At 57.3% G+C, this 24,801-nt stretch overlaps 1 protein-coding gene across 10 annotated transcripts in view; it reads right to left on the bottom strand.

Moving 5' to 3' along the window:
* Positions 1-16,420, bottom strand: part of EMID1 (EMI domain containing 1) — a 44,228-nt gene extending 27,808 nt beyond the window's left edge. For 6 of the 10 annotated variants that reach the window (XR_013765760.1, XR_013765761.1, XM_079151380.1 and 3 more), the window contains exons 1-3: positions 16,213-16,419; positions 8,313-8,426; positions 7,860-7,963 (exon numbers count right to left, since the gene is read on the bottom strand). Coding sequence is in view for 8 of the 10 variants with exons in the window: in XM_079151380.1 (XP_079007506.1) it covers positions 7,860-7,963; positions 8,313-8,426; positions 16,213-16,313 (319 nt within the window). In the remaining 2 variants the exon portion in view is untranslated. Of the gene's footprint in view, positions 1-7,859; positions 7,964-8,312; positions 8,427-16,212 lie in introns of all 10 variants that reach the window. The other 4 variants (XM_079151383.1, XM_079151379.1, XM_079151385.1 and 1 more) reach the window with 2 other exon arrangements.
* Between the last annotated feature and the right edge of the window lie 8,381 nt (positions 16,421-24,801).

The raw sequence follows: 24,801 nt of genomic DNA, 5'->3' as shown, positions 1-24,801 counted from the left end.
GACTGAAGCGGATCCAACTCTGACTTTAAATGAAAACCAGAGAGCGCTGGCTGCTGGTTCCAGGGGCCCACCCCTGCCGCACCCTGGCTGGTCTGGCTTTGGGGGCTTGGTCTTCAGCACAGCTGGAGAGATGGGCTGGCCAAGCCTGGGGTGGAGGGCACAGCTGGAGGGGCTCCGGAGCAGCGGTGGTGAGGGCTCCCCCTGCCCCCCGGGGCCTGCCTTTTAAGGCTACAAAGTGTTGTTGGGGGGGGGGCGTGCAGGGGGGATAAGACCCAAATAAGGCACAGGGCTGGCAGCTGAGACCTGGGCTGTGGCTTGAGGCAGAGCGAGAGGCGCCGGGAACTCAAACCAGACGGGTCCCTCTGGCCAGCCCCCAGCAGGGAGGCTGCCAGGCCTTGCTCTGGTCTCACCGTGGGGCTCCCACTCAGGCTGAGCTGCCTCCCTAGCACACTGTCCCCAAGGGCCCATAACTTGCCTGGGTGCAGAGGCAGATCTCCCCAGTCCTACCAGCCCAGGACAGGGACAGAGACTGGGGGCTCTCTGGGCTGGGGAGCCCCCTGGTGCTAAGTGCTTCACATACCTGAGGCCAAACTTGTTCAGCATGTACTCCCAACCAGCTCTGGTATATTCTAAGCACTTCCTGTATACACCTGGCCATTTTATTTTTTTTTTTGTGAAAGTGCTGGGGTCACCTAGTCTTAACAGATGGGAAAACCGAGTCACAGAGCAACCTGGATATCCCCTCTCCTCTGTCCCAAACATGCAGACAAATGGAAGGGCAAATGAGACTCTTTTTTTTTTAATTCCCAGGGGTGATTAACCATGAAGCCACATCCCCAGCCCTTTTTTATATTTTATTTAGAGACAGGGTCTCACTGAGTTGCTTAGCGCCTCGCTGTGGCTGAGGCTGGCTTTGAACTGGCCATCCTCCTGCCTTAGCCTCCTGAGCCGCTGGGATGACAGGCGTGTACCATGTAACCTGGCTAAGGACTCTTCCTCTCTTTTCCCCTAGAAGGAAACCAAGATTGAGAAATGAAGCGATTCTCTCATTCCCCTGGAGTTCTCCAGCCTGGATCTGAACCCAGGTAGGTCTGACTCCAGGGTCTGACTTCTTTTTGGGGGGGCCACCAGGCAGAGAGGCCCAGAGTCCAGGAAGAGTTCTGATGTCTGAGAGAAGTGGCCTTCCAACCCTGCTTCACCATTTCAGCTCTCAGGTGAAGATGTAAAATGCCATTTTATTACTCTTTGCAGAAACTTGACCCAAAGCAGCTGCCATCCCTCTGGCCCGGAGCAGGCATGAGTTTTCTCTGTAATGAAGCTTTGGCTTCTTCGAGCCCTTCCCACTTCCTCCCTGCCCCCCCATAGTGTTTTCCACATGTTATTGACTGGACTAGTTCCCCAGCGGACTGCCAACTGTCTACCCCCCTGGCTAGAGTACCGTCCTCACCAAGGCAGGGACCTGGTCCGTCTTGTGTCTGGCCAAGAAAAGTGCTTGGCACCCAGTAGGACCTCAAGGGCTTCAATAAAACTTTTGTTGATAAATGCATGAATCAAGGGCTGAAAAATAATTTCAAGAAAGCAAATGAAATAGAAGGCAAAATAATGTGCACAGCAGACAGCTGCCCGGGGAAGAAGAATAAATGTTCTAATGTCACAGGACAGTGGACCTGTGGCTGGAAATTCTTTTTCAAACCATTTTGTTTTGGGATATTTCTCCAGGAGTCAAAGAAAGCGAGAAACAGAAAGACAGTTGCACCAGCAGAGCCGACAGAAGGGGCTCAAGGCGATGGTGACTTTCAGTTGGAAGAGGTTTGGGGCTGGGGGTGTAGCTCTGTGGGGTAAGTTCACCTAGCACGCACAGAGGTCGGAGGATCAATCCCAGCAAAAGAACAAACCAAACCAAACCAAAACCCGGAAACGTTCACTCTGGATTCAGGACTTAGAAACATTAAACCAAAACTCCCCCCAATTCTGATAAACACACAAAAGTTCTTTAAAAGATGTATCAGGTTGTCAAAGGCACACAAAATTCCAGGAAGGAAGAAACTGTGGGTTGGGCGATGGCCTTTTTTTGGCGGGGGTTACTGGGGATTGAACTCAGGGACACTCGATCACAGAGCCACCTCCCCAGCCCTATTTTGTATTTTATTTGGAGACGGGGTCTCGCTGAGTTGCTTAGCACCTGGCTGTTGCTGAGGCTGGCTTTGAACTCGCCATCCTCCTGCCTCAGCCTCCTGAGCTGCTGGGATGACAGGTGCACATCACGGCACCTGGCACGGATGGCCTTCTGTAGGACAAAAATGCCACACCCCTCCCTGGTGTTTGGCCACACCCTGAGGCAGGTCTCAGAGGGCAGAGAGCCCCCCTCATCCAGGAGCGATCGCTCCTGGGGGTGGTCCTCAGCTCCAACCTTGCCATCCCAGGAGGCCCTGAAGGTTGGTCCTGGGACCACAGACCCTGAGCTCCTCTCCAGGGCACGTCTCACCACGTGGGAGATCCGGGTGCCACCCCCCACACTCACATGTACACTCACATGTACACCACGCACTTCCCCAATTCCTACAGCTGTGGCTCCCGGGCCACCTCCTCCAGGAAGCCCTCCTGGAGGCTCCAGGGCACTCACCAGTACCAAAGTCCCCAGCGAAGTGCTCATCACTCCCTGTCTTGACCTCCGCAAGGCCTCTGCCCTCGCGTTTCTAATTTGCCCCACCGGCTGGAACACGGAGGACCCCAACGCAGCCCCTCTTCCTGCCACCTGGTGCCAAGGCGATGTCCCTTCTCATGGGATCCTCATGACCAACCGTGGTAAGGAAGAGAATGAGGTCCACCAGCAGGACGAGGGCAGCGGGGACCCCAAACCTGCCCTCGACTGGAAATGGGGGTGTGAGAACTTTGGGGGTCCCTATCCTTTGGCCTGTGACTTTCTCCCCCAGGAGAGGATTCAAGGGAGGGGCTCCCTCATTCTCATCTGACCCCCCAGGTCTGCACAGTTCAGTGACCACAGGTCACAGAGATGCAGCCTGCCCAGCCCGGCCCACGACTATGGGAATTTACTTTCCAAATGTAAATATTTGCTGCCTGCCAGCTGGTGGCCAAAAGCAGGGGTCAGGGTCAAGCTGGAGCAGGGAGGTCCAAGAACCCTCCAGCCTGACCAGGAGGCCTTTGGGAAGGCCTGGCTCCCTCTTCAGGGTAGTTAACGTTTCTGTTCAGTCTGTGGGTGCTCACGTTTTATTATTATTTTTGGCACCAGGGATTGAACCCAGGGGCACTTAACCACTGAGTCACATCCCCAGTTCTTTTTGTATTTTATTTAGAGACAGGGTCTCGCTGAGTTGCTCAGGACCTCACTAAGCTGCTGAGGCTGGCCTCAAACTTTCGATCCTCCTGTCTCTGCCTCTCAAGCTGCAGGGATGACAGGCATGCGTCACGACGCCTGGCCGTGGATGCCACGTCCATACCTGGATTGGGGGAAGACCAGGGTGGGCAGAGGGTCAGATGGAGGGAGGGTGGAGCTGGGTTGTGATGGGAAAGCAGGGAGGGCAGTCACCCTGACTGATGGGCAGGATGGGCCAGCAGGGAGGCGGGGATGGCCGAGCCTTCCGGACAGGAATGGGTGGTGCACACGGGTGCCGACACATGGGTTAGCCCTCAGGGTTCTGAATCTGCAAAGAAAAGCACAGGCTTGGCTCTGCACCTGGCACCTGGCTGGAGAGCAAGAGAGGTGTGGGAGGTCCCCAGCCCCGATGGTGGGAGAGGCCAAAGAGCCCTTGGAAGGAGGCTAGAACCGCCCTCGCATTTGCTCTGAGGCTTTGGACTGTGCAATCTTAGGCAGATGTCCTTTCTCTGGGCTGTGAGGGACAGAGAAGGGACATGTATGCTGAGGCCATGGGACAGGGGAAGTGGAGGCAGTCCGCCCCTAGGAGAAGAGGGTGAGTCCCCAGCCTCTCTGTCTGACTACCTGGGAGATGCTGGGGCTGGGACTGGCTTCTGCCCGCATGGTGGCACGCTGGCCTCTGAACACACGCCCTGGGATGTCCTCAGAGCAGAGATCCCGGCTCGAGCCAGGCTGGCTGGCCTTGAACCCAGCTCCTCGGCTTGTAGCTGCTGCCCTGAGCTCAGCCTCATTTTTTGCCTCTGGACCTTCGTGCCATGACAGGAGGGCCTAATGCAGGTGGGTAAGCACTGAAGTGCCTGGCATCGAGGAGAGTGGTGGCCTTCCCTTCCCTTGTCATTAGTCCCATAGGAGAGTCTGCCCAGACCTTGAATCAGAGTCCTGGGGAGAAATCTGGCCACAAGGCTCACTTGCTGTGTGACCTTGTATGGGGCCAGCACCCTCTCTGAGACTCATTTTAATCATCTGGACAATGGGACTGCTAGGCCAAAGAGTCCCCAGAGGCAGCGTGGCGTGGGAGTGGTTGCAGCAGCCCCACCCTCAGCAGAGTCCTGGGCCCAGGTCCAGGGAAGGCGATTGTTGGGCTCTGCCTGCAAGAAAGACCAGGCATGTGCCTGCCCCGCCCTGCCTTGTGGTACACTCTGGCCTTGGCCCTTTCTCTTCTATTGTTTCCATGAACAGGCATCCAGGTGAGAGCCTCCACCTGTCCCTCCCAGCCACACGGCCCCCTTTCTAAAGCCTGGAGGAGCCAATGGTCATCTGGTCTCCATTCCGCCTCTCACATGCTGAGTGACCCCAAGTCAGTCCCTTCACCTCTCTGAGCCTCAGGCTCCCCCATCTGTAATACGGGGCCTATTGCAGCCACATCCTCGTGGGTCATTATAAACCTCAGACGAGGCCATCTTCACTCACTGTCACAGAGTGCACTCCCCACTCCGCAGGTGAGGAATCCAGGGCTAAGTGTGGGGAAGTACTTCCCTGGAGCCCGCCAGCCTCACCAGCCAGTCTGGAGGCCGGAGGCATGTTTGCAGAATCTCCATGGGAGGCAGGGCCGTCTGCTGGGTCACCACAGAATCCCCAGCACCGGGGTCTGAAGGGGAAAGGAGGACATTCATGGATCACCTACTGGATGCCAGGCATAACTGCCCACTTCTCAATTCCGGGTGACTTACAGATAAAGCCAAGATTCAGAGAGGTGAAGTGAGATGCCTTAAGTCACACAGCACAATGCAGCGCAATGCAGTTACAGGGCTGGCCTCTGGAATGACACATGTTCCCTCTCCTTTGTGGCCCATCCCAGGTGACCCTGGGCCCTGTAGCTCCTGGTGACGCAGAGCTGAGGTCCCAGGGTCAGGTCACAGAAATAAATAGGCCACAAGGGCAGCAACCAGTAGGGGAAGCAGCTGGGAGAATCCAGCTTGGATCCAGGTGCAGCAGAGTCCGGGATGGGCCAGCAATGTCCCCATGCTTCCCCACCCCCGTTCCTGGAGCTTCGTGAGACCAGTTTTCCAGAATATTCAGGCCTAGGCATCCGCTTCCCCACTTCCCTTTCCTTAGAGCCAACCACTGGAGGCGGCGAGGCCCCGCCTATCCTGTCAATCATCGCAGAGGCCCCTCCCATCCTGTCCATCATCGCCCACCCGCCACCACGTGGGGTCTTCACTGCTTCAATCCATCCCAGCAACTCCCTGGGAAGCGGCCGCCATCACCCAGCCCACTGCGCAGCTGAGGGCACCCAGGCTGGGCGCGGCCCCAGGGTGCTCCCCGGGCGCACGGCAGCCTGGGGCCCTTCCGTGAAGGCGCTCCTCCCTCTGAGGGGGCACAGCCTGAACGCCGCCTGGAAGGCAGTCCCTCCCACCCCACCCCGCCAGCGCCGCCGTTGCACAACAGACGTGGGGAGTCCCCCACCCAAGGCCACATAGCTGGTGTGTGGCAGAGCTGGCCGGGCCCACGAATCCCTGGATGACCCTGTCCCTGCAGAGGCCACGGCAGACATCAGGGGTGGCCTGGCCCTGGACACATGGCACCCAGCAGCTGGATTCAAGGGCACCTGTCCTCTGCCCTCCAGGAAAGCCCCAGAGACAACGTCTGCCCTTGGTGGGGAGTCAGGGACAAAGTGGCCTTTGTCTGGGGCAGATCCTGCTGGGTGCAGGCCTCGGGTGGGCCTCCACATCTGGGAGATTCGCCCACAGCCCCACTGTGGCCTTCTGGGCAGTGGCCACCCCTGGCTGGTCCTTCTGTCCATTGGGGCCTCTGCCTTCCCCTCTTTCTCCCACTAGAGAAGAGAGGGTGCTGTCCCCTGCTCCTGGCCTCCCACACCAGCACATGACTGGGGCTCCCTCCTCCTCTGGCCACCCTGTTCCTCCCCAGCTCCACTGGGGATGCCCCTTGCCCCAGAAATCACCAAACTGCCTCCCTTTCCCACTTCTTTTTGCTCCCACTTTGGTACGGAGGATTGGACCCAGGGTCACTCGACCACTGAGTTACATCCCCAGCCCTTTTTATTTTATTTTGACACAGGGCCTTGCTAAGTTGCTGAGGCTGGCCTTGAACTTGCGATTCTCCTGCTTCAGCCATCTGAGTTGCTGGGATGACAGGGGTGTGTCACCGCACCAGGGCCGAAGAGGTCTGTTCTCATCTCATTCCTGTGTGACTCTGGGCCCTCGGCTCTGCCTCTCTGGGCCTCAGTCGCCCCATCTGTGAACTGGGCTCAATCTCTAAGCAACACGGAGAAGCGGCCACTCTTATTAGCAGCATGCTCCCTTGGTTCAGAGGTCATATTTCACTTGTCTCTGCTTCTGGATTCGGGACACATCCATCCTGCAACTGATGTTCACATTCTGTGCTGCTGAGGGCCCTGAATGCATCTTCCCACGAGGTGCCTACGGGCTGGGTCCTTAGGTGGGCTCAAGGCCAGTCCATCCACTTAGGACCATGCTCGGGAACTCAGCTCGTGGTGCCCCCAAATCTGCTGCTCGTGGGGTCAGCCAGGCAGCAAGGACAGCAGGCGCTGGAAGGCTCCGCAGGAAAGAGGGTGGCCAAGTTCCAGGGCAGAGCTGACCCCAAGCTACCAAGCTGCCCTCAGAGAGGGTGTGTGGGGGAGGGGTCCCTCTGCAGGGGACACGCTCACACACGGTGCATGGCCAAGTTCATCCCTGACTCATAGCAACTGAGTGTCCAGCACCTTCCTGAGCCTGTCTCCTCTCTGCAGGGTGGGAATCACCAACTCTACCTCTCTGACCACGGAGCTGACTAGAGGGACCCTGTGCTTCCAGGTGAAGCATGTTACCACGTCCCGTGGAAGCAGCTGCATGGGCTTTCCCCAGGCGCTAGAGTTTGGATCTGGAGGGCCCCCCAAAAGCCCAGGTGTTAAAGGCAAGTGGCGGCAAGTGGTGGGACCTTTAAGAGGTGGAGCCTAGTGTGAGGTCCTGAGGTTGCTAGGGCTGTGCCCTTGAAAGGGATAGAGTGACCCTGACCCCTCCTTGCTTTTTTTGTGTTTGTTTGTTTCCTGGCCATGAGGCATGCTCCTGCCAGAGGCCCAAAGCCACATGGAAAACTGATCATAAACTGGATACTCCAGAATGTGAGGCAAAATAAACCTTTTTGCTGTGTAAATAGATCATCTCACATATTTTGTTACAGTGTGGAAAGCTGACTAACACACCCAGTTTGAAAGAAAAACTTGGGATGGTGTGGCTTAAAATGTGAGTGACACAACATGCTATGAAATTCTTCCAGGGACCCGGAGCTTCTTCCAAGAGGCAAGCAGTTACTGTGAGGGGTGCGGCAGACACAGAATGTGTCTGAGCAGTGCCCCGTCCGGAGCCCTGTGAGCAGGCTCTTCTGTGCACGGTGCTGTGCATGGGCACTGTCTCTGGACTTAGCAACCATTCAACGTGCCCATGCCCCCCAGAGACCCGCTTGGCTCACTGTCACAGGGCCCCAGGCAACAGACAGGAAGTCCTACCTTCCTCGCAGCTTACTCCCGAATGCCCAGGGCAGCACCTCCACTCGCGGGCGGTCACTGTCTTGTACATCACCTTGTATGTGGGCCTCACAACTGTCCTGTAGCTGAAAGAGTGTCCAGGTAGCCCGGTTCACATGGTGCCCTCCACTGCCATTTGCACTGCCCTGGATGTCCATGGGGACAAACCCAAATCCTCCACGACCCTCTGCCACCTCCAGGCCCAGTTGGAGTCTCTCCCCTGCAGCCTGGGATTGAGCCCCTCCCCTAAACCCACAGATAATGGGATCTGGACACCAACAGGACAGGAGGCCCCTGAAGGTGGGGATGCAGGTGCATGTGATCCTCTCCCAGGAAGCCCTCCGGGGTTTCCCCCTGAGGCTGAGCTGCCTTCGCTCCCCTCCCAGGCCTTGGCCCTCAGGGAGAGCCATCCACTCTTGCACGTGGCCTCCTTACCTGCTCCCTGGGCAGCTCATGGGCCAGGGGCAGTTCTGCAGCACTCGCTGAAGGTAGGTGCCGTTTTGAACATGGCATGAGATGGTCCGTGTCACCACGTATGAGCACCAGTTCCTGAAAAAGACCCAAAGGGAGGAAGCTCCAGTGCAAGTAGACCCTGCCCAGGACTCCAGAAGATGGACAAGGAAATCTGGGTCCTTCTCAGGCAGAGAGAACCCCAAGCTTCCAGTCCTCTGGGCCCCGTGGAGTCTCTGCACTTAGTGAGCAGCTCAGGGTGGATTCCCAGGGGTGGCTCTGCTGGGGGCGCTCAGGAAGCCTGGGGGCGCAGCACATCCTCAGCTCTCCCTCCTCAATGTCTGCTCTCCACCTTGACCGCCCTCGACCACCGACACTTCCTGTCTCCCACTGTGGGCTGAAGCCTTTTTTTTTTTTTTTTTTGGTAGCAGAGATCAAACTCAGGGGCACTCGACCACTGAGCCACGTCCTCAGCCCTGTTTTGTATGTTATTTAGACACAGGGTCTCACTGAGTTGCTTAGCACCTAGCCTTTGCTGAGGCTGGCTTTGAACTCTGATCTTCCTCCCTCAGCCTCCAGAGACACTGGGATGACAGGTGTGTGCCACCGTACCCGGCTCAGAAACCTTCTCGAGACATACTTTTAAACTTGTAAGATCCTCACCTGCTGGTTAGAAGCATTTCCTGCCTGGGGTTAAGAGGACAAACTCTGGGGTCAGGTGGACCTGAGTTCCAGTCATGACTGGGTTACCGAGGAATGCTCTGAACAATCCCAGACCCCAGCGCCTCCGTCCTCCCGTCCGTGAAGTGGCATTCAGAGGACAAGAATTTAAATAACATGTGGACAGTCCAGCACCTCTAATGGCACCCTCTGAATATAGTACATGGAGGCTGCTGTCAGTGCTGGGGATGGATAGAGCAGATAGACAGGCAGCTCTCCTTGCCCCCAGAGGTAGCACTTTGATAGGAGAGTGTAATTTGTCCCCTAACTTTATGTATACGTATTTATACATGTGCATATAAATACAAACAGCTGTTGGGCTCTTTCTCTCTTTTTCTCCTTCATTTATTTATTAAGGTACTGGGGATTGAACCCAGAGGTGCTTTATCACTGAGCTACACCCCCAGCCCTTTTTATTTTTTGAGACAGGGTCTTGCTAAGTTGTTGAGGCTGGCCTCGAATTTGAGATCCTTCTGCCTCAGCCTCCAAAGTCGCTAGGATGACAGGCGTGGGCCACTGTGCCTGGCTTTTCTCTTGTTTTAATGGAAATTCAGTTGCTCTGTAACTGTTGGCCCATGCTTGTCCCTCCCTCCCCCGACAAGACGAGGTAGCTGGTTCTCAGGTCAGCACGCAGAGCCCGTGGGCTCCATCACAGTGCATGGTTTTGAGTATCTGGTGGTCTGATGGCTGCTTAGAGCCTGCTTCCAGTTTTGTGCCATTCCCAAAGACGCAACACTAAACACCTATCACCTGGGCCACAGGACACCTGGCCAAGGGCTCTGTCAAGCTCCTGCCATTGCATGAGCCAAACCAAACTGTCCCTTCTGCCCGTTTCTCATCTCCAGGCCTTTGCTTAGGCTTTTCTTCCTTCTGGACTGAGTCTAGTGTGGCCTAGAAAGAGGAGGGGACTTCCCCAGGGTCCCCCAGACTCATTTGACTATGTCCTGGTCCCGGTTAAGGACTTTCCCTTTGTGAGCGGTGGGGGAGGGGGTGGGGCTGGATGGCAGGGGTGAGGATGCCTCCCTGGTGGCCGGGACATTCCAGGTGCTCAGTGGCCCTCAGCCCTGCACAGGGTCACAGGCCCTGTGTTTTTTTGCAGGGGCTCCAGAAGCGGGGAGGGTTTCAGGTGACCTTTCCCAGCCTGGGCCCCCGACTCCACCAGACCTCCCTTCATGGCCTTGAGTCCAGGGTCAGCAGGTTCCCAGGCTGGGAACCTCGCGGCGCCATGGACCGTGGTTCACAGAGATGAGGAGGACATGGGAGCCGAGGCCTTTAGGATGGAGTCCGAGGCCAGGCCGGGCCGTCTGCGTTTCTGGGTTCAGAACTGGCTGTGACGTGAGGCAGCTGTTTTCATCTCCCTGATCTTCAGGCTCCCCTCTGAACCCCTTTCCGCTCGTCCCTGGAGGACGATGTAAGTACTCAGCATACAATAAGTGCTTCACATGTGCAGCATGGTGTGTGTTAGCTGGCGTTTTGAGAAGTCAGTCCTCCCAGCTATCACACAGAGGGTACCCAAGGAAAACTGAGGCGGGGGGACAGTCCTGTCACACCAGCAGAGGGGGACAGGCATGAATCGCTAGCTGAAATCAGCACGATGGGCAACCAAACTGCTGTGGGATCCAGGGTGGATGACATCAGGTCTGCTCAGGTGGGGGTGGAAGTTGGAAAAGATGGACAGAAGAGGTGACAGCACAGCTGGGCTTTGAAGGAAGGAGGTGGCAGATAGGGAGCAGAGGATGAGAGCTCAGGCGGGGAGTCCAGCGAAGCAAAGGCCTGAGGGGAGGATCCACGGCATGTGTGAGCAGCAGATCCCACTGGCTGGCGAGTGGGGGAGCCACAGAGGGACAGGTTTCCATTTTGTGACACTCCTCAGCCAGGCACTGTGTCACACACCTGTTGTCCCCACTACTCCTCCGGAGGCTGGGGCAGAAGGATTGCTGGAGCCCAGGCATTGGAGGCCAGCCTGGGCAATACAGTGAGACCCGTCCTTGACCTCAGAAACAGAAGAGGAAAACCGACTCTCCTCCCTATCGACCCTGGGTCCCCACAGCTGTGGCTTTGAGCCTGCGGGGTTCTGTTTGGAGGGTGGGGAGGGACATGAGAACCTTTGGGAAATTGATGTGAATTGCGATTCCTCCACCCCAAGTGCAAAATACTTGATGTGCAAGTTCAGAGGGTATGGAAGCTCCCTGGAGCCTGTGTGACTGCCCCAGGCTGGCCCGGGGCTGCATGAGGTGGGGAAGGGGACAGGGAGGGAGAGAGCAACCTGGGTAAAGGAAAGCTGGGCGCTCCGGGGGCAGCAGGGGGCTCCTGGGCACAGAAGGAAACTCCAAGCCAGTGCGCATGCGCACACAGGCACACACCGGGCCGCGGGCCCTCCCCTGTGTGCACGCCCACACCTCTCTCCCACTCACAGCCTGGAAAAGGCACGTCCAGCAGGGCACCAAATGCTCATGATCTCCCTGTGGCCCACCTCCACACGGGGACACGCAGAGCCCTGTGCCCACACAGGCATGCACAAGTCCCCCAGTCCCAGTTCCTGGGCAAGGTAAGGGAAGGTGGGCCTGTGACTGTCCACAATTGCCCAGACTGTCCTTTTTTCCAGGGGGACCTGAACAGAACATTTTTTTTTTCTTCTTCCTTAATGAAAATCTCCCCTATGAAGGTCCCGGCCTGCTCCCCTGGTTTCTTTCCCACAAGCTGGACTTTGAATCCCCTGCTTAGGCGACATGAAGGTGGTGGCTGGCTAGCCGGACCTTTTATATAGGAAGGGACACTTAAGCCAGGTGGGGTTCAAGGTCAGCCAGTCACCCCTCCAACTGGGGACCACCAGTTATCACTCCTCTTACCCACAACTCCCAGCACTAGCCCAAGCTCCTCGGTAGGGTCCACTTTCCATGGGCTGCAGGAAGCTTTTCATAAAACACCCACCTAATGCTGCGCTGACCACCATGGAGTCTGAAGTCTGCCATGGCTCCCCATTGCCCTCAAAGCCCTGCCTGTCCACCCTTCATCTTTCATGCTACCACATACTTGTGTTGCTCCTTCTGGCACCTCTGATCTTTTTTTAATTTTTATTTATTTATTTTTTTGCACGAGGGAGGTACCAGGGATTAAACTCAGGGGCACTTGACCACTGAGCCACCTCCCCAGCCCTAGTTTGTATTTTATTTAGAGACAGGGTCTCACTGAGTTGCTTAGCACCTTGCTTTTTGCTAAGGCTGGCTTTGAACTCTTCATCCTCCGGGGTCAGCCTCCAGAACCACTGGGATGACAGGCGTGTGCCACCACGCCCCATGGCCACCTCTGATCTTTGCAAATGGGGATCCCTCTGTCTAAAAAGCCCTGCCCCCTAGTCCTGACAAATTCTATTCACCCTTTAAAACCCAGTCCAGAGGCCCAGGCTGGGTGTGTGTCCCCAAAGGCCCCCTGGGCCACTCACAGCAGCCCTTAGCTTTTCCCTCTCTAGCTGGGAGGAAGGCACGGGCAGGGTCCAAGTGAGTACGTGGATCAGTCCAAGGGTGCTCAGGATAGCTGCTGAATGACTCAGAAAAGACAGTGGCTCTGAGGATTCCAGAAACGGGCATGGTACCTGGACACCTGCTTCTATCCCGGCTGCCCACAAGGGCTTCCTTCCCCGGGGTTGTGATCAGCCATAAGCTGTCAGGGCTAGGCGGTGAGGTGGGGCCAGGGCAGGAACAGGTCCCTCCTGGGCCTGCCACTTCTGCCCACTCAGCACCTCCTGGGCCCCTAGAGGCTGCTGGGAGGGGAGAAAACAGGCCAGACCAGCTGAGCCTGGCACTGGCCACCCCCTCGAGGGTCCCCCTACACCCGCCCTTCACTCCCTGCCACCAGGGGCCCCGGGGACTTTGTCTCCACGGGCCTGGGACTGTGATCCGGAACAGTGATAGGGACTAATTTCAGGAGGCAGCCAAGCGGGCCCAGGGCCAAGGGCCGTTATGAAAAGGAGAGGAAAGGACGGAGACGGGCGGGGGCGGGGCGGGCTGATGAGAGTCAGAGCCCCACACTGGGGGCCAAGTTCCAGTCCTGGCCCTGCTGCTGCTTCAGCTGGTGACCGTGGACCAGGCCCTGACCCTCTCTGACCTTGCTTTGTCCATCTGCAAACGGGGAGAGCAGAACATCCTGCAGCCGGGGAAGTCTCAGGCAGGGCGCTGAGCACAGCGCCCGCTGCCATTGTTCATTCTTGTTCCTGGACTGGGATGCCACAGGCAGACCTGGGCCCCATGCCCAGCAGCTGTGGCCAGGGGCTTCCCCGGGGCTCAAGGACATCAGCACAGTACCTTTTTCTCAAGGTTCTCCCCTGGACTGTGGGAATAGAGTGTTAGGCTCTGCCTTTTTCAGAGGGGGTAACTGAAGCCTTGAGAGAAGGCACCTGCCCGTTACCCATGGAGCCCCTGGAGAGGAGCTGCAGCAGATGCCGCCCATTTTAGAGCCCTCTGCTCTCTCTGATCCTAGGGCTTGCCCAAAGGAAGCCAGGACCGCAGAGGTTAGAGTTCTGGGACGCTGGTGACGATGACAGTGTCGGTGCTGACAGAAGTAGTTCAAAGAAATGGGGATTCTGGCTGGGAGGGTACAGAGGGGCCGGACGCAGCCCCACGAGGGACGGCGGGGCCGGGCGTCGCAGAGGCGTCTGTGAACTAAGACAGAGCTGCAGAGCTCCTGGGCACCCTGGGCTAGGGGTCTCAAAGTCTCACCACATTGCTGGGACCAGGGGCAGCCGCTTGGATGCCTTCCCGGGCCTCCCCCTCCCCAGGCACAAAGCTTCTTTTCTGCCTCTGGTCCCTTGGCTGCCAAGGGATGCTGGGGGCCACCTGCCCAGTGGGTGGAAGGAGGGCTGATGGGGTGGACGCTCTCATTGCTGATGGGGCCACAAGGGAAGGTCCTGCAGCCAAGGACCACAGAGTCCTCGGGCACCAGGTCCCACTCTACTTCATGTTGGTGACAGCGGGAACCACTGTATGCCAGACCCCTGTGGCCCCACGATGGACAGTTCACTCTCAGAACACCCCAGGCTGGGGATGAGACCCAGGGAAGCTGCACCCCCAGGCTGGGGATGAGACCCAGGGAAGCTGCACACCAGGCTGGGGATGAGACCCAGGGAAGCTGCACCCCCAGGCTGGGGATGAGACCAGGGAAGCTGCACACCAGGCTGGGGATGAGACCCAGGGAAGCTGCACCCCCAGGCTGGGGATGAGACCAGGGAAGCTGCACCCCCAGGCTGGGGATGAGACCAGGGAAGCTGCACCCCCAGGCTGGGGATGAGACCAGGGAAGCTGCACCCCCAGGCTGGGGATGAGACCCAGGGAAGCTGCACACCAGGCTGGGGATGAGACCCAGGGAAGCTGCACCCCCAGGCTGGGGATGAGACCAGGGAAGCTGCACACCAGGCTGGGGATGAGACCCAGGGAAGCTGAGACCAAGGGCCATGAGGTAACCTATGTTTTGTCATGCAGCGAGTGGGCGACAGAGCCAGTAATAAAACCCTGTTCTGTCGGAAGACAGAGCCCCTAACCCCTAACTGTGACTTAGAGATTTTCCTAGTCCCCCAAGCTGATAGCTCTCTCTCTTCCAGAAGGGCATCTTTAGGCCTCAGTTTCCTTGTTGGAAAAATAGGAGCAAGACCCTGCACTCAGGGTTTCTGTGACACTCAGGCTGCTGTGACACCTCCTGGGAGCAAATGGGGTGATAGTCCCCAGCGACTGCCAGATACCTGTCCAGAGCCAATGTCCTCTTCCAAACCCAGGAAAACCTAGGGGGCGAAGAGCTCAGTCTGGAGGACCCTGTGTTGGCCTGGCTGGAGGGGACTCCCGGCCTTAAGCTCCCTCAACCATCAGCCTGCGTCTGACACTGGGAACTGCAAGTTCATTAGCACTGTCATCCCAACATCTGGGACCCTGAGAGCTCACATCCATGCTGGGCTTGGCTTCCTCCTCTGTGAAACAGGAATCATTAACAGTGTGTGTCCAAAGGCAGCCGGGAAGATCTGGGAGCAACAGAGACAGGCCAAGTGGCCCCAACCGAGCCAGTGGTGGTTAGCACGCGGTAGGTGGTGGTTGTGACATGCTGACACATGTCTGTCCCTGTCTCAGACAACTGCTCTTCTGGCCTCTGAATGCCTGGGGCTCCTCCATCCTCCAGGCCTGCCCATGTCACCTACTTTTGCTAGCCCAGCAGGGGCCTGCTGGCCCCTGACCACTGGGAAAGGGGAATTTCTGAAAAGAATTAAAGAGTTGAGGCCATAGGGGACGGGGGCCCGGCTGGCCTTTGAATGGGATGAAAAGGCCTGGAGAGGCCTGGCTAGTCCACATTGTCTTCCTTGGACAACGGCAGCTGGCCCTCGAGAGGGGACTGCCATGAAGGCCAGAAAGACAGATTTGAATTGCCACTCTTCAATGACTAGCTCATGAGCCTAGCAGACTATGTCAGTCCTCTGGCCTCAGTTTGGTCATCTGTTGGATGGGGACACTTTTCCCTCGCTCCTTCAGTCCTTGCATAATTAGTGGTGACACTATATAAAGGGCCCCACAGTACCAGATACTGGGAGATACTCTGTAAAGCAGGCGGAAAGAATGTCCCTGGCTCTTAGGGGCCGTTAGAAGAGCAGCAGGAAGACAGCATGCTCTGTCCTGTCTCTGTCCAAAATGCCAGGTCCCCAGGGAGCCTCTGACACTGACCCACTGGGCTGAAACTCCACCCTAGTTCTTCCTCTAAGGGAAATAAATAACCGGGGCACTAAAAAAAGCCCAGAGGAGGAGAAAAGGGAAGGGGGTCCCGAAGGGCTAGCCAAGGGGGGGTGTCCTGGCCCTCTCCCATGTGCAGGGGGGCCAGGGCGACAGAAGTCCTGGGGGGCCTCTTCGCCATCCCTGCTCCCTTCACCGCTCCTGTCGGGCTCTTGGGCTGAAAGGGAGTGCTTGGGGACGCTGCGGGCTCCAGACACTTGGGTAGGAGACCCCGCACTCCCGAGAGCCTCGGCCAGATAGCTCAGATAGCGGGGTGGCCGGGGTCCCTGCCCCACCGACCCGGGCTGATACTGAGGTGGGGAACCGGGTGGCCTTCCAATGCCGGGATTGCACGGAAACGGGGATGTGCCCGCACTCCCGGCCCCCAAGCCGGGCTGGCAGTGAGCGGAGGGGGGAGCCCTTACCTGCGTCCAGAAAACGGGGCGCCTCCGACGCTCCACGCGGCGCCGCCTCCGGGGAGCAGGAGCCCGAGGCAGAGCAGCGCCCAGGCCCGCGGGCCGCCCATGCTGCGCCCGCCCGGCGCCCTCCGCGCGCGCTCCTCGCCGCCCCCAGCCTGCGCCCCGGACGCGCCGAGCGGCTCCCAGCGCGGCGCGAGGGCGGCGCGCGCTCCCGGCCTCGCCCGCCCCTCGGCGCGGCCCCCCGCCCCCGGCGCCGCCCTCGCCGCCAACCCGGAAGGAGCCCGGGGGGCCGGCGCCGCCTCCAGGAGGCCCGCCGGTGCCCACCTGAGCCCCGCGCACGGCGCCTGGCACCGCGCGGCCCTTTGGGGGCGGGGCGCCCTCGGGTTGGACTTTGGGAAGCTGGGACCCGGCCACAGTCCCGGACAGAGCCGGCCCCCGAACCCACCATGCCTGAGCCAATGATGTCGGGACCCATCCCTTCTCCCGAGACACTGGGGACGCGCCCATCCATCCCTCAACGGCTTCCTAAGCAGCCTGTACCATTGCGTGGGCATCTCACCTCCGTTCCTATCTTATCAGGCAAATGCCGTTGAATCTTCAAATCACTCTGTGCGAGGTGGGCACAATTGTCCCCACTTTACAGATGAGAAAACTGAGATGCAGACACTCCTAGTCACCCTTGGTTGACCCCATAGGTCCCGTGCCCACTCTTATTCCCACTTTGCAGATGGGGAAACCGAGTCACGGAGAGATGTCATCTCCCTAACACACCCTGGCAGTGGTTGGCTGAATTATGACCTGAACCCAAATCTCCCGACTTGGGAAGGTGTAGCCCCTCTCAATCACTGTTGAGCAAGAGCCTAGACGGCACTTGGATCTGGGTTTTGCTATCTGTAACAAAGTTAGGATTCTCTTAGAGTGTGGTCTTTTGCATCTGGGGACATGTTGGGCTTCTGGGAGGAGAGCTGCGTCCAACAAAGGTGTATGCAAGTTTGTGGGTGGGTGCATGCATGATGTATGTTTGTGCACGTGTGGGGTCGAGGGGTTCGCATGTTTGTGTGCGTGTCTCGGTGTCTGTGTGTGATCTGGGGGGGCAGGGCTAGAGCTCTGATCACCGGGGGAGACCCAGCGCCCCCAGCCTCCCGGGACAATCCCTACTGCCGGCCCCACCACCTGTCTGAATTGGCTTGTGCAAGGCAGTCGTGAACCCCTCGCTGCCCTCAGCTGTGTGCTGTTCTTGCTGTCGCTTGTCCAGGTCCAAGCTCTGTGCCGGAAGGATCTCTCAGCCCCACTCTGATTCCTGGGGGCTGTCCTTCCTGGACTCACTGGTGGGAGCACCAGGTTCTGGACCTGAGTCTGGGTGGCGGTCATCACCCTCGTGCTCACATGAGGCAGCTGAGTCCCTGAACTTGGGGGGGGGGCAGTAATAGGAGCTGGGTTCACAGGGAGTGGAGCAGGGATGTATCCCTATAATCCCAGCGACTCGGGAGGCTGAGGCAGGAGCACTGCAAGTTCAAGGTCAACCTGGGCAGCCTAGCAGGACCCTGACCAAAGAAAGAAAAGGCAGGCAGGCAGGCAGACTGGGAGTGGGGGTGTAGCTTGAGGGTAGAGCATCTGCCTGGTGCATGGGAAGCCCGGGTTCAAACCCTAGTACCACAAAGAAGAAAAAAATTGCTTTCAACCCTGCTCTGCCAATTGTGCCCAGGTTAGTGTGGGCAAGTCTTGCCCATCTCTGAGCCTCAATTTCTCTTTTTAAGGAGGATAGGTAGATGTTTCTTACAGGGATATGGGCAGGCTGGAGATGTCCCCTGCCTCACACGGCCTCCCCAGGGCTCCCCACTTCCAACAGCTTCCCCCCATGCCAACTTTGTCGTTCTGGGCTTGCTGTGTGCCATCTCACTGATCCTGAGGCGCTTCTGCCCCGTGCCTCTTTGGTGAGCCCTTGATTCTAACACAGCTAGATCAGCAACTTCACCCCATCCCTGCATGACATGTCACTCTTGAAAGGTCAAGTCCCAAGAGGGCCTAGGCCTACTTAGACCCCAGTCCAGTGGTCCACAGCAAAGTCCATCACCCCAGGGACACTCTGAAGACCATGCAGCTAGCTGCTGAGAAGCGGGAGGTCATAGGCAGTGGCTTCTGTCCTGGGGTGCCTTGGAGGGTCTGAGAGGCATCTGAGACTCCAGTTGGGTACCACAACCCGAGGAGGCAGTTAACAATAGGCTGAGATGCTCCTGTGGTTAATGGCGTTCCCCAACCAAAGCCACCAACGTGTGGGAGCTTCCAGCTTCTGCAGAAGATCCCTTTCTTTGTGAGGGGCCCTCTTTGTAAAAGCACTTGTCAACATTTCAACAGCAAAGAGGGACCTACCCTTGCTAAAGTGGAACCCCTCGTCCAGGATATTTACTTATAACCAAACCAGATCCTGGGTCAATGCCAATGGTGTTTACCACCACACAGGCTTGGTGCCCCATAGTCCTAGGTATCAATTCCAAAGCAACCCCTAGAACTGTGTGACCTGAGATAAGTCACTTCCCCTCTCTGATCCTCATTTCCTTTACTAAAAAACAAGACTATCCCATAGAGTTTTCTTTGCTTTTCTTTTTTTCTCCTTTGTGGTACTGGAGATTAATCCCAAGGGTGCTCTACCACTGAGCTACACCCCAACCCTTTTATTGTATTTTTTATTTCGATCCAGGGTCTTGCTAAATTGCTGAGGCTAGCCTCAAACTTGTCATCCTCCTGCTTCAGCCTCCCCAGTCTCTGGGATTGCAGGCATGCGCCACCACATCCAATCCCATAGGGTCTTTTTGGGCTCCTTCTGTCTCCACAGTCCACACTCCTGGAAAAGTGCAAAAGCTTCTGGTCTTGCTGTAGTGGTCCAGGACACAGCCGAAGCCCCCTTTGAGAAGGGCTCGCTCTCCTGGTAGACGGCAGCCTGCTTTCTGGTCCTGTCTCCTCGCTGGCTGAGGGGAAAGGCAGGAAATGCCGCGGGGGCCTGGGTTTTGGTCATTTGAGGTTTCGGTGTTGCTGAGCCAGGGAGGAGAGGGGTTGGTTGGCCTGAGGTCTCAGAGCCTGTCCCTGCAGGCGAGGCCTCCCTGCTGGGGGCCCGGCCCCCTCTGCTGCCAAGACCGAACCTCAGCAGCCAGTAGCAGCAACAGCTTCCGCCCGGAGCGCTGTGCTAAGCATTTTGCTTGCGTTGTCTTTATCCTCCTCTCTGCCACAGGGGTGGCTGCCTTACTGTCCCCAGGTGTGGAGTTCAGGGATCAAGGGGCTCTCTCCAGGCCTGGGCGCTACCCACTAGGCATCACTGCCACCCTCTGGCTGAGCCCCACTGGGGGGCTTCTTTGGGGCATGAGAGAACTTGGCTCTGATGTGGGCTTCCATCTGGGGGCTGAAGAGGCCGGAGAGAACACAAGGACACGGGTGTGGACCTGGACCGGCACAAGGGTGTCCACGCAGGGACACACACATGCGCCCTCAGTGGGCCGTGGGGTCTGGGAAACCGGCTTCTGGTACAGAGTCACTGACCCCTCCACCCTGGCCTAGTCCAAACAGGAGATGCTTCTCTCCCCCTAACAAACAAACCTGGGCCACAGCCTCCCTCCCAGTGACTCCCTCTGGTCCCCTCTCCTTCGACCACGTCCCGCAGGACAGCCTCCCCGGCGGAGGTGCCCTGGACCGCCCAGACTGGTCATGCGCCGGCTCCTGTGCCCAGGGTGCCATCAGATCCGTACCCACAGTCTAGAGTGGGAAGCATCCAAGGGGGCCGAGCGCTGCCCAGAGCCCCTCGCAGCAGCCCAGGGGCCCAGGCCTGTGGTGGGGGCAGCCCTGGACGCCCTGGAAGCAGCCTTCAAAGGCCCCAGACAAAGGCAGGCCCGAGGGCAGGGCCTCCCCAGCTCGCTGCTTCCAGGTTAGGGAACAAAGGCTGCTCTCCGCGCCTTTGATCGGGGGCTGGCCCTGCGGCCCCTCCGCTCGGAGCAGGAGACACCCCGCTGGGGCAGGGCCGCCGGGAGACCCAGGAGCGGGCAGCTGCCGGGCAGCGTTAGTTATTTATGCTCCGCGGATCTGCCCCCCCTCACCCAGCTCATTCCTTCCTCAGCGCTGGGACTGGGGCTGGAAGGAGAGGGAGGAAGGAAGCTGTCGGGAAAATCATAAATTAGGGCCCTGGGAGGGCCCTCCCGCCCTCCTCTGGAATCCTCGGGGGTGACAGTTGAGAGTCTTTGGGGTGGCGGGGCGGGGGACTGCAAAGCAACCGGGGTCAGGCGCAACCAGTGTGGCAGGAGAGGGTGACTGTGTGTGCAGTTAGGGACCCTGGATGTTTGTGTCCTCTAGAGAGTCCTTTCTCTCTGGACCTCAGTTTTCCCATCTGGAAAATGCTAGGAGGACGTGGGGACTTTAATGTGACGATGCTTTGTTGCCTGTCTGTGAAGGAAGGAGAAATCACTGTCTGTTTCCACTTCCCTTCCTTGAGTACCTTCTACAAAATCCTTCCCTCTGGTCTCTACCCCTGGCACCCCTGCACTAGCAGGCTTCTCTGGGGTCCTTTACTCTGCTTCTCTTTCCACACCTCTCCTGCAAAAATGGACTCATGAGGTCTCATGCAGCATGCGTCTAGCTAGGGAGTAGGTTCATTCATACTAAAGTGTGGATGACTGATATGTTGGGTGGTGTTTACTGTTGGGAGGAGTGGGTGATAACAGAGATTCCTCCTCCTTGAAACCTTAAATTGCTGGTACTACATTTTCAGGCTGATAAGGGGGATGTCTGGTGACCAGGGGGCCTAGAAACAAGGGGTGTAGGGTCCCAGCCTCTATGATTTGAAGGCCATACTTGATGCAACTGGATTGGTGACCATGAGTTCCTGAGATTAGATGGATCTGGAAGGAGGATGGGAAGACATGAGACAGAAAAAGAGACAGATACAGAAAAGGGGCACTTTGGGAAGAGGACCCCAGTTGTTGATTTCTTGCTCCCCTGGGAACCAGGAAGAAGGGCAGGACCAGGGTGCCAGCCAAGCACCTCCCAGGCACCATACAGGCTCCAGCCTTTCGGATGCCCACCCATGCCCCCTAAGGCCTGTCCTCCCCTCCCCTTCTCTTCCTGACACTGGCTGCTCGCTGGGCTCTGGGCTGCCTGGAGCTGGCATAAATCACGCTTGGGCAGCCCCGGTCGGCAGTCACTGGGCCCAGGAGAAATGGGCTCCTAGCCCAGGACCTGCTCTTCAGTGGATGCACAACTGTCTGGGGGCTCCTCCCTCAGCACCTGGACTCCGGGTGCCCCTGCCTCCCGCTCCTGCCTGGCTCTGCGACGCTGTCTGTCTCTGTGTGCCCTTGTGGGAGGCGGCCTGCTCGCCTCGCGGCTCACCCTTCCAGCGTGGCAAGGCCTTCCAGAGGCAAATGGGGCCCTGTGAGGTCACCTTTGCAGTCTCCTCTCCGTCAGGTTGAGGACTGCCTGTCCCTACGCTCTCCAGCTGACCGCAGGGCTTTCCTGTCCTTCTGTTTACCGATACCCACTCCCCCTGCAGTCTCAGCTCAGACCTCTCCCCCTCCCTCTAGGAAATTGTCCCCCCTCCCCAAGGATGGGTCGTGTGTGCATAGGGCCTCTCCAGTCACAGCGGTCTGTGCTGGAGCGATCTGTTGATTTATCTGCTTCCCCTGAGGGAACATAAATAGACCCAGATAACACGTCCTTTTTGTAATCTAAGAGTTCTGGGAAAAATATAAATCCAGAATCCATACAAGATACTTTGAGGTCTATAAAATTTCTGCACAGAAAGAAATTCTAATCTGTGGGGAAATTTGCAACATATGGATCAGATAAAAAGGCTAACTTCCTCCACATGTAAAGAGCTCTTACGAATCAATAGTATTCCATCAATGACCCAATAGATAAATGGACAGGTCTACGGACATATCACCCTGAATGCGCCCAATCTCATCTGATAAATGGACAGAAATTGTGAACAGACAACTAGCTCAGAATGAAAAGGCAGTCAACTTCACCCAGAAGAAAAGCAATGAAAATGAAAATCATGAGACAGCACCTTGCAAAACTGGTGGTAGGGACTTAACATTTTTGGTACAGGTGTGGGAAATTGTCACTTCCACCTGGGTTCTCTTTGGAGATTAGTTAACAATAAGTAACAAAATGTAAAATGTACACCCCCCCCCCCCTTAATCTAGTAATTTCACATCCAGAAAGTTTCTCACAGGTTTATTTACAGAGGACACAAGAAAATTAACTCCAGCACTATTTGTAGCAGCAAAAGACTAGAAACAACCTAGCTGCCTATCAAAATGCCTGGACAATTACATCAGTGGACTACTATATCACTGTTAAAAATAATGATGTGACAAACAACATGTAGTATATGCATACATAGAACAGTCAGCCATAGAAAGGAACAAGTGGCTGGATGAAATGGTCCCTGCCTGTAATCCCAACGACTTTGGAGGCTGAGACAGGAGGATTGAAGTCTGAGGCCAGCCTCTGCAACTTAGTAAGACTGTCTCAAAGAAAAAAATTAAAAGGGCCGGGAATGTAGATCAGTGATAGAGTGCCCCTGGGTTCAATCCCCAGGACCACACACACAAAAAAGGAACAAGTACTGAGAACCAATAAGTGGCACAGGATGGATGAGTCTTGAAAACACTATGCTGAGTTGAATCCAGTCACAGAAAAGGACATGCATGTTACTTACGTGAAATGTTCAGAATGAGCAAATGCAGACAGAAAACAGAAGCGGGGCGGTTGCCGAGGGCTGGGGTAGAGGGTGAGCGGTGACCACATGGGTTCTTTTTAGGGTGATGAAAATGTTCTGCGATCCTGGTGATAGTCGCACCCCCTGACTATCCTGAGTTGACTCGTGCGCACGGAAAGGGTGAGTTTTGCGGTGCGTGACTATCCTCATACACGCAGCCCCACGCCATGTTTCAACCTGCTTTTTGGCCAGTGTGACCAACAGACCCGACAAGAACAGTTTAAGAGGAGGAAAAGCTTATTTGGGGCTCACGGTTTCAGGGTCTCAGTCCACAGCGGCCGGTGTGGTGCTCTGGGCCTGAGTGAGGAGGGACTTCTTGGCGGAGGCCAAGGTGGAGGACAGCCACTCAGCAGGAGCAGCGGGTGATCTCTGCTCATCAGGTACCCAATACGTGTCCCCAAGGCCGCCCACGGTGACCCACCTCCTCCAGCCACAGCCTACCTGCCCACGTGGCCACCGAGCCAATCCATCCAGGTGAATTAACTCGCTCTTGGGTCGAGCCTCTCCCCCGAACCCTCTGGCACCGTCTCGCACGTGAGCTTTGGGGACGCCCCACCTCCAAACCATAACGCACCACCTAACACCATCTCTGTCGCCACCAGACTACAGGTACCACGAAGGTCCTGTAAGATGCAAATGGAGCTGAAAAGTCCCTGCCACCCAGTGGCGGCAGCGCAGCACTTACCCAAACGTTCCTGGTGACTGTGGCGAAGACCCACCCCTGCGCGGCTGTGGCGAGCTCCGCGCGCTCGATGCGGCAGCCCGCAGCCAGTCCTGGCTCTGTAGATTCTCTAGCGTTTTCTTCGTGGCGTTAGATGATCATGATCTTACTCCTACTTCTTAAAAATGCTCGCTGCGTGAGGAGGAGCTGCTTTCCAAGACCATTTTGAGGTTAGGTTAGGTCTGGTTTGGGCGTTGGGTGCTGGAGGAGGAGCGCAGGGCCTGCGCGTGCTCAGCAGACACCCCACCCGAGCTGCGTCCTCAGCCCGCAAGGCCGGGCTTAGGTGAAGAAAAGCTGAAGCAGTCGGGGCCACCGTGCTTCAGGGACAGTGCTCCTGGTGGGCGGATTCCAGGAACAGATAGTTGAACTGTGCGCTCGCTTTGCCTGGAAGAACTCACAAGAAGTCAGTGGCCGACTACCCCTGGGAAGGCCAGCTGGGCGCTTCTCATTTTGTGAATCCTTTTGCACAGATTGTGTAAAAGTTAATACCAAAAAGTATGCATAGCACGGTCACCCTGAGCCATAAGAATGAACCTCTGTGTTTGAGAGAGAAAGAGAGAGAGAGAGTGTGTGTGTGTGCAAGATGGCAGCCTGGCTGTGATGGCCAGCTGCCTGGGACAGCCCCTGGGTGTTGGGATGAGGCGTCTTTGTAGATCTCCACCTCCAGGGAGGACAGGAAGGGTGGGCAGGGCGTGGGCAGTGCCAGGGCTGACTCAGGCGCCGTCCCTCCAGATGGGGTGGAGGCCGTGGCAGGCCTCAGGGGAGGTTCTCCCAGCAAGGACCCTGGGCCCTGGTGCTCAGCAGGCCTGGCCCTGGGCTCCCCATTGCTTGCAGAGTGGAGGCTGTTCAGAGGCAGGTGGGAGGTGGGAGCCATGGCTGGAGGGAAGGGTCTGTCCCCAAGAGCTGGGCCAGCAGGGAGCCAGGGCTCTTCCACCCGCCCCACGTCTGAAGGTCCTGAAGGTCAGAGTCACATGGAGTCGACTGTGTCTCCCCTGATCCCAGGGAGGGAAGAGAAGAAGGAGGAGGGGGAGGAGAGAGAGGCTGAGCCCTAACAGCAGCACCAGAGGAGGGCGGAGCGGGGAGGGGACAGGGGGGGCAGGAGAGGGGCCAA

Source organism: Sciurus vulgaris (assembly GCF_902686455.1).
Source record: "Sciurus vulgaris genome assembly, chromosome: 8".
Lineage (NCBI taxonomy): Eukaryota > Metazoa > Chordata > Mammalia > Rodentia > Sciuridae > Sciurus > Sciurus vulgaris.
The sequence above is the reverse complement of the archived record's forward strand: the minus strand, read 5'-3'. Positions and strand labels throughout refer to the sequence as shown.